The sequence below is a fragment of the Colias eurytheme genome, chromosome 15, assembly GCF_061535395.1.
Source record: "Colias eurytheme isolate Ceu_HAF_F1 chromosome 15, ilColEury1 Martin Lab GWU primary, whole genome shotgun sequence".
NCBI lineage: Eukaryota > Metazoa > Arthropoda > Insecta > Lepidoptera > Pieridae > Colias > Colias eurytheme.
In genome coordinates, this window is record NC_142994.1 from 4,365,623 (window position 1) to 4,378,961 (window position 13,339).

The following is a 13,339-nucleotide window of genomic DNA, read 5'->3' on the forward strand; positions in this document are numbered from 1 at the left end:
ATTACTGGATAAGTAAAAATAAAGAAATTTAATACTTTAAATAAAAATGTTCATTCATAGTGTATACATATATTTAAAAAAAAAAAAAAAAAAAAAAGGTTTGGTTTGTTATGGTTGTTTAGTTTGTTTACAAAGAAAGGGAGATGTGAAGTATAAACATAGATAATAAATAGTTTTCATTTCATATATTATCTGTTGTCACTTTGATTCTTTGACACTTGTACGATTGCGCTATTATTCATTGTTCGTTGTTCAATAAAACCGCTCATCATATTTTCTCGGACCTTTTATTTAACAATCACAACGTTGCAGAACGGGATCAAATAATAATATAGGTAAAGATTGTTAACTAAAAATAATTAATTGTTAAAATTAGCATGCTCTAACATACATTAATAAAAATATTCAAGTACACGTTTTTGAAACATTTTTTGCATCTATGATCATTTAATGTTTTATCCACCTAATCTATTCTTAGAATTATTTTATACTTTCTTTGATTTTTACCACAAAAGTATATACAAATGCAATGGCTATTTGAACCACATTTATTTTATTTTAAATGTACATGTAATAAGAAAAATAAAGAATACTGCTCAATAAAGCTTCTCCAATACATATCGTGCTTACGATTTTACACACAACACTATACCGCTAAAAACGTTTCATTCAAAGTTTTAGCTTGAAATTCACTGCACTGCATCGAATCGAAAATCGGCCAACTGAACGCATCAAGATGACTACATCTCCTAGTTCAAACCCATTGACATCTACACTACCCTTGACACCTAATCGGAAGTCGCATCAATTGTCGCGATTCGTGAAGACAATTGCATCATCGAATGCGTCGAGTCATCGGCCTACCACTTACAGAGCGGATGTTGTTAAGTGTGCCTTGATTAGCCGAGACGATGTTAAACGGCAGTCCGAGCAAGTTCAAACAATTAACTGTATAGAAGTGTCCGACTCTAATGAATGATACAGACTTGCTCCATTTCATAATACAAACACCGTGACAAGACGCGGCTTACAAATTGAGATTAATTCAAGATTATTACGCGAGAACGACGCAATGTCCTTGAAGCTAGACGTTATTTTGAACTCTATCCAGCTTGCAATGTAGTCTAAAATTAAATAAGGGCCCACGATTAAATAATAATTATAGTAACGAGTAAGTTAAGCGAAATTATTTAACCTTAGCAATTCAATGTCCTCTAGCTATTTTTATCAACAATGCAGCGAATGTAATTTTAGAAACTGTTTGCTGTCAACGTTTTTAGAATCTCCATTGTACTAGTCACGTATTGTATGGATGTGTACAATTCTCCAGGGTGTAATAGCACTGCGTCGTTGATTTTACAAGTGCATAAACATTGCATTAGATAATATCTTTTATTCGTTGCCGGCCGCAGGCAAATTGTAACGAAAAGAAGGTTTTGTCTGTGCGTCTTTAAAGAGAGTGAGACAAATAAAACCTTATACGGAAGACAAATACAAAATAAGATATATTATTGTATAAAAATAGGTACATTGTATAAATGTGTATTTGAACTACAGATCATGTTTCAATGCTATACTTTGTTGGAATGAATTCTATACAGGAGAAAAGAATAAAAAGTATTTTCATTAAAGCATTAACTCTTAAAGTAGTAAATCACCATTGATCATATTTCATTGACCACAGTAAATCGTGATAAGTGTTACCACACAAGAAAAATCACGTAGCTCTACTGCTATTTTTACCTCTCATAAGTGGAAATAAATTGTACAATTTGTCATGAAGATAGCCGTAATATAAGCACTTTAGGTGCTGAGGTGTATTGATTATGATTATATCGATACGCCCACGCTTGGTAAATATTTGAACTAGATAATATACACGAGTCTCGTCGTCCAAGGAAGTAATACTTAGAAATTTGTTCTGATAACTCTTTACATTTTATTATATCTGTTTGATATAAATTTCGCTTTAAACTATAGTTGCGGGAATTTCTTGCCCAGTATATATTTACTAGAAGCAAATATATTTTCATTGTTAAGTTTGTGACAACACATCATTTACAGGATGATTAAACATTTATAGGCCAGAATTTGCTTCGAATGGACACGCAATTGTACATCCACAATACCTACTACAATACTACTCACATATTATATTGGGAATTTGTGATTGAAACCCTCAATTGCGATGTTCATTTGAAATTGTAAAACGTCAGACCATTCTTCACGCGTCGGATCGCTGTTTTCATTACAAATTGATAGCTTTGTGCGTGGTTTTAATCAAGGTTGCTATTTTTATAAATAATAAATTGGAGAGACAGGAATAGGTGAACAAAGGAAATATGAATGAGCAATAAATACAGCATAATAGTTTGATAAATAAAACAGGGAATAACATACAGGCAATTATATGATATATCTACTATAAATTATAATATATTAATGAAGTCTCCTTCAATTATTTAGGCCCAGAATCAAAAGCAAAATATTAGTTTTAGGAGGTGAATTGCTGTCAATGGAGTAAATTATTCTTAAAGTGCTTTACAATGTATTTCTTATACGACAAAGCCTCCTCATTCATGATTTGTTCACAGTTTAATGTTATTGCGGGATTATACAGTATTCATTTTGACCGTTCCGCTTCTTAACATACGGGATGTTTCTCTGTGACACAAGATTTTTATATTCAATATTGCCGAACAAATATAACGCCTCTACAAGTGCTACTCCCCATAAAGAGACAATAATGAATAATAAATGGTCAAGCTTGCACCACAATAGTTACAAAAGATAAAAGAAGAATTACACGGAAATTTCAAGGCGTGAACAATGTCTCGGCGCCCTTCACTAGATAACAATTTGCACTTCGAGTGTCGGTCATTGTGTTAGTTACATTATAAATAAACATTACAAAGGCTTCCTTCCAGATGTGTTAGAGTGTGAACACTTTTGAACACGCGCGCGGCGCACCGCACAAGCCTTGACACTGGACTACTTTAATTTATAACAAATCAGCTGACTTTTGTCCAAAAATATGCACCTGTCAGAACTTTTTACATGGCATCTGGCGTCGTAAAGTTAATTTTTTATTAAATTTAAAATTGTGTTAAAATGCTCGTTGAAATAAACGTTTAAATTTAAAACTACTTCGAGCTCGATTATCGACATATTTTTGCGAATGTAACAGATAATTTTATTATACAGCTAAGTACGTGATCAGACTCGTGTGCCAGACCTGGTGGGGACAAATATTTTTTATCGCATGAGAATGAGCCTTCCTGAATGCCGTGGCCGTGTGAACGCTGCACAGACTTACTTCAAGATTAACCAATAACATCAATTTAAAAATTATTTCCCATTAATCGCATATTAATTGCCTAATCTACTCACCATAATAAGACATGACTATGGCCGGTTTATACAATAATCATCCAGAAGTCATATAAATAAAAAAGAAACAATAAAGGTCCGAACTCAATAATTACTCGCATACATTTAGCCTCGAAGATTAAGATGCTTCCTCATTAACCCGGTCCAATCATAGACCTTATAAGCTTGTTGTTATTAATTTATAGAAAGTCATCGTGAGCCCATTAGTCGAGATAACCATATTGATCGTTCCGATGATATTCCGATTGCCGGCCGATACTTGTTACCTTTGTGTGTGATTGCTCTAATGATCACGTGCTGCTTGTTAGCGCTGATCAGCAGCCATTATTATGATTTTGTATCGTTGCCGCTTTAGATTTATGACTTTCACAGGTTCTAATGGTGCAATTATAACCACGATTTACGTTGAAATAGGCTAGTTAAGTCATCTGCCTACCGAAGTTGTAAACAAAAAAAAAAGGAACAGTTTTAACGTTCCCACTGCCTGCTCTTGTTTCAACACATAAAAGTAATGGGTTATCCAAATCGGAAGCTACTTGTTACTGTCGCACGATCCTTAAGAATCAAGTCCACGTTTATCACCAAAATCTCGTTTTATCTGAGAAAGATCTCACGAATTAATTCTTTTACACCCCATTAATGTCAAACGTGATTCATTAACAATAGAAATGCAAATACGATTGATCGCTGAGCATTCTGGTTTCGAGCGATTCACCTCACCCAATTAAATCTAGCATAATATTGTAGTTTATCGCCCGACACGTTGTGAACTTAATAAATTGGAAGTGAAAAGTTCTGTTGGGCCGCTTTTAGTGAAAAGGTACGATCTAGTTGTCGACCGGCGGTCGTAGCATAGAAACATCTTAATTAAGACGCAAACGTTCGACCATAAAAAATATTTACATGGAATGTTTTAACTATTGGTATACAATATACATTTATTCTATAAAGTAACCAGATACTGAATGTATTTTCATTGGAGATGTGAAAAGGCGGTGTAATGGAATTCAACGCTTATCGAGCTATGAAAATAAACATTTAAATAGAACGTTCCTCCGTTTTAATGGCGCATTTTATAATAGGTTTCAGTTTTAAATTACATCAGATGGAATTCTGCGTGTTGATAAGATTGCTTATGGACAGAATTAAAATTAACGAGACTATTAACAAATCAATGATGTGGTTCCAATTAAGTAACTCGGTATATTATGCGGTGGTTTGCAGTTCTCACGTCTTCGATAATTATCGCGAAATGAGATCTTAAGCAAGGCACAACCCCGTAATATGTGAACGTTCGTGAATTTAAACTGCCCACATATTTTAACTATAATCTTGATTCTAGCCAGCGATGTTTAAAGCCCGTAAACATTTATATTAATCGTCCACATCTTGTAAACACACGGTTGGTTTGATTAAAGCCATAAAAATAAAGCGACAGTTAACCTGTGGAGCGAATGATCCCTTCTCAGCCTGGTTCATCAAATCTTACGATTTGATTCGCGGCCTGAAACCCTAAAAGTTCAGAAGGTGACTATAATAACAGCAGATGTATGTTTGAGCTCGTTTTGAAAAATAAACAACCCATAATTATACACTTCAAGTTGATTTAACAATAGCCGAGATCGTCATAACCGTAAAGTTTACTTCACCGAATGTCCTATTTTCCATTTGTAGTCCTTTTTAATACCCATAAAAGTTTATACTGTAAATAACTGAATAATAAAATCGTATATTTTATAATACTACAATACTTTTAACGAAAATCTCTCATGAATAGATAAATATGGTTTTAGATTAAAGTGTATATAGTTACGTGAATTCTATTTGCATATAAAATTATTTGACTGAATTTCATATAGCATTCTCAATTTATTTTAATATCTTAATTTTCCTTCTAGCTGTTTTTGCGATTAAAAAAAAACCACAATAAAAACAGTTTTATGAAAAGTTAATTTGATCCACTTATTGGTTGAAAGTCATAAATTTTGCAACAAATTTCGTCGGTGTTTTTTATGATAAAAAATAGCGGTGTATCAAAGTTGGCACCTGTACCCCAAGCTGTTAAACAAATATAAAATACCGTTTAATTCTGTCATAAATATTAATAATAGAGGATGAGCGTTAAATACCTTGACCATAGACCTAATTGTAGGTGAACCATGATACCAACTCTACGATTTGATAAAATTAAAGACTTGATTTGTTGAATGTTAAATTCATCTAGTTTTAGGTTGCTAAAACCAATTATAGAAAACCATTTAAATTTCTTTATTTCATAGGTATAGCTACGAATAATGAGATAGTTTGACAAACATTACAAGTATTTCATGATTTTACAGAAACCTAAAACCTTCCACTTCACGACTGATTTAAAAAGGTAATTATTAATGTGAATTTCTTTTCTATTTTACTACCTACCTAAAAAGACAAAGGTATATCCTAAGAAATACTAAATAAATGGTGACTCTAAACGCATTGACTTTTCGTGTTAATTTTGACGAAACGCAACAGCGAATTCGATTACTCAAGGGTGCGTCGGAATCGCCCAAAAATTAATCATCCCGCCCCTATTTTTGACCTGTTTGTTTTTAATCAACCTATTTGTTCTTTATCTTTGACCGCTGATTAAGATTTTATTCATAGCTGCATTATTTACGCCCATTTTTTGCAACTTCGTGGAATCTTTAAACGGTTTTATGGTTTCACGCTACGATTTTTATTTTTAATAAATTGGTTTGTTTCAAATTTCCGACTACATTTTAGTTTTAACATCTTATGAAAAATAAATATTAAAAAAAAAGACGTGTGGCACTCGGGGACTGCCGCGGTAAAGCTATTGCATGCTATGCCTTCAAGCCACACCTCCGCGCCCGTCGGAGTGGGGAGCGTAAGGTTTTTTCGTTACGGAATTTCTGGATTCGGTCCCCGCGCTCAAGGCCCGCGATAGAAGCTATGCAATAGCTTAATAATTTTAGTGGCTACGTAAGCAGACGATCAAACAAAAAAAAAATGTTTCTTTCTTTTAATATTCAATGTACCAAAAATACCATAGCTACTTACCATTTAGGTATGTAAGTAGTTGCATATCTCTCTCGACGAGCCTATAAACTCATTCAATTAACTTATAAGTGCTTAATGAGTGTAATGAAACCAACTCGTGGTTTATGTCATTCTATAGGTACACTACAATATTCTCAACATTATATCGGTCAGTAGCATTTCGGATTACAGATCCACATCGCAAATACGGGCTTAAGGCGTGCGTTATGGGACAGCTGTCTCTGACCACAACAACAAAAAGTGTCCAGATAGAATCAGCTCAGATTACGTTTCACGAGAGATGGTGGTATTGAAAAAATGCCCAAAAAAGCATTCCCGCCGCAATGTAAATATGAAGCTTGTAAGTCTTGTAACGAACTTATGGTAACTGGAGTATGAATATTTGCATTGTGCGGCGTACAAGCTCTCTACAAAGGCTGCTGGGAACAGTTTAGTGCCGAAAATCCGAAATCAATTTTTTGTTTCAAAAGTTTGGGTATCTGATGTTTGGTAAGTTATAAGGTAGGTTACTCTAAAATGTATTAAAGTAAAACGATACCTGATTATATTGAAAAGTGTTCTGTGATAAATAAGAAATAAACTAGTAAGAAGATTATTTATATACAGTGAATAATATATTGATATTATCGTTAATGATCAATTCACTTTATTACTATAAAAAGTCAATTAATGTCTATAAAAACTAGTCCATGAAACAATAGTCTGATAAAATATGACGTTATGTGAAGATATGACGAATGGTAAATAAAACATGAATTATTTTAAACAAAACAATAATTCAACATAAATATCTTCCAAGCAATAATCGAGCAGCCACAAAAATACATATTTATAGAAATAACTAGCACATTAAATAGGTAGGTAGGTATAGTTTTCAGAACAGTATCTATTACTAATTTTATGACTTCTGTCTTCTATAAGAATTATGGAGTGTGTCGAAAAATGTTTATCGATTTGAACGGTGAGTATTCCCTTTGAGTATTTCGAAGCTCGTTTATCCGAATCTTATAATACGAATCTAATTTCGCCACCGCACTGGTTTCGCGAACAAAGCGCGTTTTCTACGGCTTTTAAACATCAATAGTGTGGTATTTAGATGGTATTTTTTCAGTACGGTTCAAGGTAATGTTCCCTTATTTGCCTTTTGTGAAATCGTGGGCGCGACAAAGCCACAAACATACCCTGCTGCGTGCCCGACAGATTTTTTGCGTAAATTTCGTATTTTATTTCATTTATCGAACCTCAATGCGCAGAAAAAGTGCGTTTCGTACTTCTTATTGTATGGAGAAAAAATTTAATGGAAGACGCACATGATATATCGTCTCGTGGTTAGGTTGTCTATTCACTTGGTAGCATTGTGGCAAGCCCTATTGATAAACCGTTGGTCAGTCTTAAATTATACGAATAATACTTTTTTTGCACTAATGTATATCTATTTTATACGATGGATTACACTGTTATCTACTATTGCACATATAGTTACTTCAATGTTGAAAATAATTATTAATCATCTTATATATTTAATCTTATTTGAGTTGTAGGTATCCTTACATTACGATGACACCAAGCCCGTAAGATTGATAGCAAAACATTAACAAAACAATTTTCTGTAGTTCACTGTCATCAACATTTCACATCAATAATGCATTTAAAATGAATGCTCATAATATTTTACTTTAGGTATTTCAAGTTGTATAGGCACTTATTAATTAAACTGTTAGCTTGAATCCAAAAATATGCTACACTAATGCGATTAAGTAGAATTTGATATAATAATTAATAGGAATCTACCTAATAATTTAAAGTTCAATTTGCCACAGCCTTATTATTCCCATGCCTTCACAATGTAAGCACGCAAATTAATTCGCTTGAAAGCCAGATTATGTTGCTGATTGAAGCTGCATAAATTAGGCTCTGAAAATTTGGTTCAATTTAATATGAGGCTTTCATGGGGCCTTTATTCGCGGCTGCAGTACAAAACGTTCCGGAACACGTGCAAGTTTGCACAATGAGAGTTTGCATTTCCGCCCTGTATGCACTTCCTTTACTTCGTTTTTACTTTTTATTAAGCTTTTATATTGCGGTCTGGACTCCTTTGTGAGCAAGCATTGTGTGTAGGACATTCAGACACAACGCACGGTAGGTTTCGATTTCGTTAATGATATCGGTAGGATTTTTATCGTGATTGAAATCGAAAGGAAAGGAAATATATTTGGAGAAACTACTTCCGAAATGTGCTCGCGATTACAATAAGGCAATGGGATTGCGTCGCTATAGTTTATTGTTTTAGACATTTTTTATTTGCCAGAGTATAATAACAAATGGCTTGTTTCAAATGAGTATTTTATCAAATTTAACAGCTCATTATTATTATGACAAACACAATATGAGATATCTAAAGAAACTAGATACCTTAACTATGAGAACATGTTTAGAAGTTAATTTAACACCTTTTATCTCCGCAATCAACATCCCACGTCAAGATAAGCGCCGGTAAGCCACCAAGAGAGCCCTTTCTTGCTAAATTTATTTACACTTCCATCACAAAAGAGATTTAAAACAAAAAGTCAAACACCATTATTCTTCCACAGAAACAATACGAAGCAAAAAATCGCACAAGTAAGTAGATCAGATAGTACAAAAAGTTGTTTGGGTATAGGATGATAAAATGTTTTTATTGCAAATTATTACAGATTCATTCACTAAAAGATGTCTTATGATCATTCACTAAGGTTCAGATTGTATTGTTGGGGTATAAAGAGAATGTCAACGTAAAGAGTTTTGTTGTGGTCAAACCCTGATTATTTTTATCTCAACTGTATCTTTAATGGCGTCAAAACGTATGTCCGGCGCTCCGCATGGTACAGGAAGGTGCGATGGCAGGAGGTCGCTGCCACACAAGGTGATGTCTTATTTCTCGAAATTAAGTAATAAGGGATGATATTAAAGTGACAAATTGTCAAATTATTGTAAACGCTAAATGCGGGAGGTCCGGGCAGATCACTTGTAACGCTCACCCCCTGCATAGTTAAATAAATTATTAGGAAGTTATTGAATGCTTCCGTGATTGGAAGCAATTTCTAGAATGAGATGTCATGTGGAATGACATAAATGGAATTGTACTGTCATCTATGAATACGCTTAAAACCTTTATTTGATATTACAAGTCACAACAGTGAAATCAATATTTTTGTTGATCCATTTTCCTAAAACATATTTCCGAATTATCCCATGTATAAAACAAGAAATAAATATTTTTATAGTTTATTTATGTGCCCCAGTTTAATAATATTATGTTAAATAAGAGATGAATGGTTGTATAATTAAAATTACGTGATCTAAAAGATTTTCACGTAGCTACGTAGAAATGGTTGTCAATTTTAACGGTTTCGTTTTATAACAGCCAGCAGGTGGACAGTCCGAAAAGTTAATGCGGTTAAATGTTGTCAGTCTAGTTTTAAACTATCGATTTTAATTGGAACGGATATTGCTGAGATATTTTCCTGGTGAATCAAACACACCGCTAATTTTCGGCTGACGTCGAATATTCATAGTTTAGAGAAAATCAATAAAGATAAAATTATACGACGGTAAAAAGGTAGGCTCATCTTCTTAGAATACGAAAAGGAATTTCTATTTGCTGTGTAGATACTAGGCGAATATTACCGGTCATAATTTATAGCTACAAATATTATTGCGAAATTTATTACACGATTACATTACATTGCAAAGTGAGAAATAAAACAGTTTCGAATAAAATAGCACAATATGAGCGAATAGTATGAAACCGAGTATGTTTTATGTAAATTCGTTTATAATAATTTATATTCATGTTTCTCGCGGGAAAAGGTTTAAAAATCTCCTTGGCTCCTGAACGTAAATTAAGTAAATGTATATTGCCGAGGATGAGAGATAAATTACTCTCATTTTTCACAAACAATTACGATAATTAATTGTCTTGCAGTTGAGGCGGTTCTCACGTCGCGACTTTATGGCTAAAGTTATCCTTTATGCCTTTAACGACAAGACCTTTGATTATGTTCTCATAATAAAAACAAATAGTTTTAACAATTATCCGACTCAGTAGTTTAAATGCGGTTCGACTGTGACTGCGAATGGAAAAGTTGTTTCTAGAACAATTCGTATCAATATCAAAAAGGAATACAACAAGAGTTGTTTGTGCGAGCATCAAAGTATCACAGCTTCCGTGGAGAGATAGTATCTACAACATAATGTGTTCAATACTACAATAAAGATGTCCGAAGCGATAGCCGTAAGTAAACGTAACAAGTTCGTTAGCGAGTTGACTTTACATAGTAAATAGGGAATTAACTTGTTCGCATTGGTGGCAGCTTTTTTATTTAGAATTAGTGTAGTACCGTAGATAAGAATTTAAAAAAGTGTGTCGATAGTTTTTGCGAACAATTAAGCGAACTATTATAAATTAAACGACCGAGAACATATATGGCTCTACCTTATTATGGTCAGGAAAGAAAAAGTTTTTTAACTAGGTTGTAACTACGTTTTTGATAAAATATAATTAACAACTACATATTTGCCATTACCTAGTGAAAATAATTCATCGCAATATATCGTGTTACTAAATTTTAATATGCAATAACTATACAAAGATAGAAGTCCCTGAAGTATAGCCCGCGGATAGCACTTACGTCATTAAGCTCACTACTGCACAGTGACATTGCATAATACGGGCTATAATGGGCACTAACTCGCATCGACACCGAGCTACTAGATATCATCATTATTTTAAAACGTTTAAAGATCACAAAGCCAGCAAGCGTTACTTTGTGGACGCGTAATGCGTGTAATATGCTCCTGATTGGCTTGAATTAATCGTGAGCGCATGCGTGACCGCATCTCCTCTCCGAGTCACTTCATGATGCTGGCTTTTTAAGACATGCTCAGAACCGAGTGAATTAAAAATAATGGTATAATTAAACGTTACATCGCTCCAGTACGTCTTAAACTAATATATCGCTCGCAATTATATTCGTTTTAATTATACTCAATAATTTACTACTGGCCCTCAATATTTCTCGAGACGGCAGTCTTTTCCGATTAGTGAGCTTTTCATTCCCCGTCCAATTACGCTTACACGTTAAATAGAGTGAAGTCAATTTGCCGGTTAGTGATATTAATTATTATACATTAAAAGAGGAGCGGCAATAAGGTAATCCGAATTTTATAATGGGTGATATGTGCGGGATCTGTGTAATGGCACGAAATGATGAATGTTAAGTTAGTGAGATCGATATTAAATCATAAAATGTCGATCAACATCACTATTAGAGACGCTTAAGAAATTTAACATCGTATAATAATCCGTTTTTTTTCGGTTCCGGTACTTCGTATTGTAAACATCAAAGTGTCAGTGCTCCGTATAAAATATTCCACATAATAGTTTAAAGTCACAGTCTCAACTATATTACTATATTCAAAGAAAATTCTTAGTGTGATTGAGAGATCCTAATAATATTCAACGCGCTATTTACTGGATTTACAAGGAAGATTGAACAACAAATATTGGCAAAACATTGAGGTTAGAACAGCATTTGGTATCAATCTTGCAATTAACTCATAAGTCATAACTGTCATAATAAAAGACAGCTGACACATAGATGTCAAAATTACATTCTTTAACCTGATTGCAGTGTTGCCACTGACAAAAAATAAAACAAAAAAAGGGAGAATATTTTATATTATTATACAATTACACATAAATTATGGACGAACAATTTCAACTATTATTCGACAAGATGAAGATTGAAATGCAAAATCAAACGTCAGAACTTACCAACACATTGCTCGTAAAAATGGAAGAAAAATTAAAACCCGTTGTAGAAGAAAATCATATACTTAAACTTAAAGTAGAAAAGCTGGAAAAGAAGGTGGAGTCTCTAGAGCGAGAAAAGAAGAGTAATAATATAATTATTCACGGTTTAGCGGAAAAGGAGCAGTCGACACTGGATGCAATGAAATACATTAAAAAGTGTTTCATAGAGGAATTAGGCATAACGATAGAAAATTATGAAATAAATAAAATTTTTCGGATCGGATCAAAAAATAAAAATGGTAAACCAAGGCCTATGCTTCTCTCATTGATAAGTGGATGGAAAAAAAACGAAATTATGAGAAATAAAAAGAAATTAAAAGAATTATATATAACAGAAGACTACTCTAAAGAAACATTAGAAATTAGGAAGTCACTTCAACCCCAACTAATGCAAGAAAGACAAAAAGGAAACTTGGCGTACATAAAGTACGATAAACTCATAGTAAAAGAAAATTCAAAAGTCATAGATAAAAGGAAGAGAGAAAAATCAACATCACCACAAGTAGAAGCACAGCCAAAGAAGCAACAAATACCAAGCACGTCAAAAAATAGTAGAATAAACGCTTTTGATATGATGAGAGGCCGATCAAACTCACTTTCAACACTCTCAACATTAACACCAAAACAATAGCAATCAGTTACCGGCGATCGAAAACAAAAACAATATAAAATGGATAAAGAAATTAGAATAAAAAATCAACCTCCCCCAAGCCGGCTGGTCCCCGTGGGGGAACAAGACCACAACCCTCCAACTAATACCAAAGTAATACCTAGAAAGGAAAAATTGCCACAAACGACTCTAAGGATTGGAACGTTCAACGTAAGATCACTATCAACTTACCAAAAATTTATAGAACTAACATACATGCTACAAAAAATAAAAATTGACATACTTGGACTGGCGGAAGTGAGAAGAATGGGTTATGTAATCGAAGAACATGATAATTATATTTTCTGTTACAAAGGCGAAACACTTGGCCTATATGGAGTCGGCTTTTTAATTAAAAAAGAATATAAAGACAACATTGTAAGCTT

At 33.5% G+C, this 13,339-nt stretch overlaps 1 protein-coding gene across 1 annotated transcript; it reads left to right on the forward strand.

Moving 5' to 3' along the window:
- Positions 1–11,813: 11,813 nt before the first annotated feature.
- LOC149902227 (uncharacterized) lies at positions 11,814–12,935 on the forward strand. The gene has a single exon (XM_090110276.1). The coding sequence runs from the start codon at positions 12,195–12,197 to the stop codon at positions 12,933–12,935; it is 741 nt and encodes a 246-aa protein (XP_089966402.1). The 5' UTR covers positions 11,814–12,194.
- Positions 12,936–13,339: the final 404 nt, after the last annotated feature.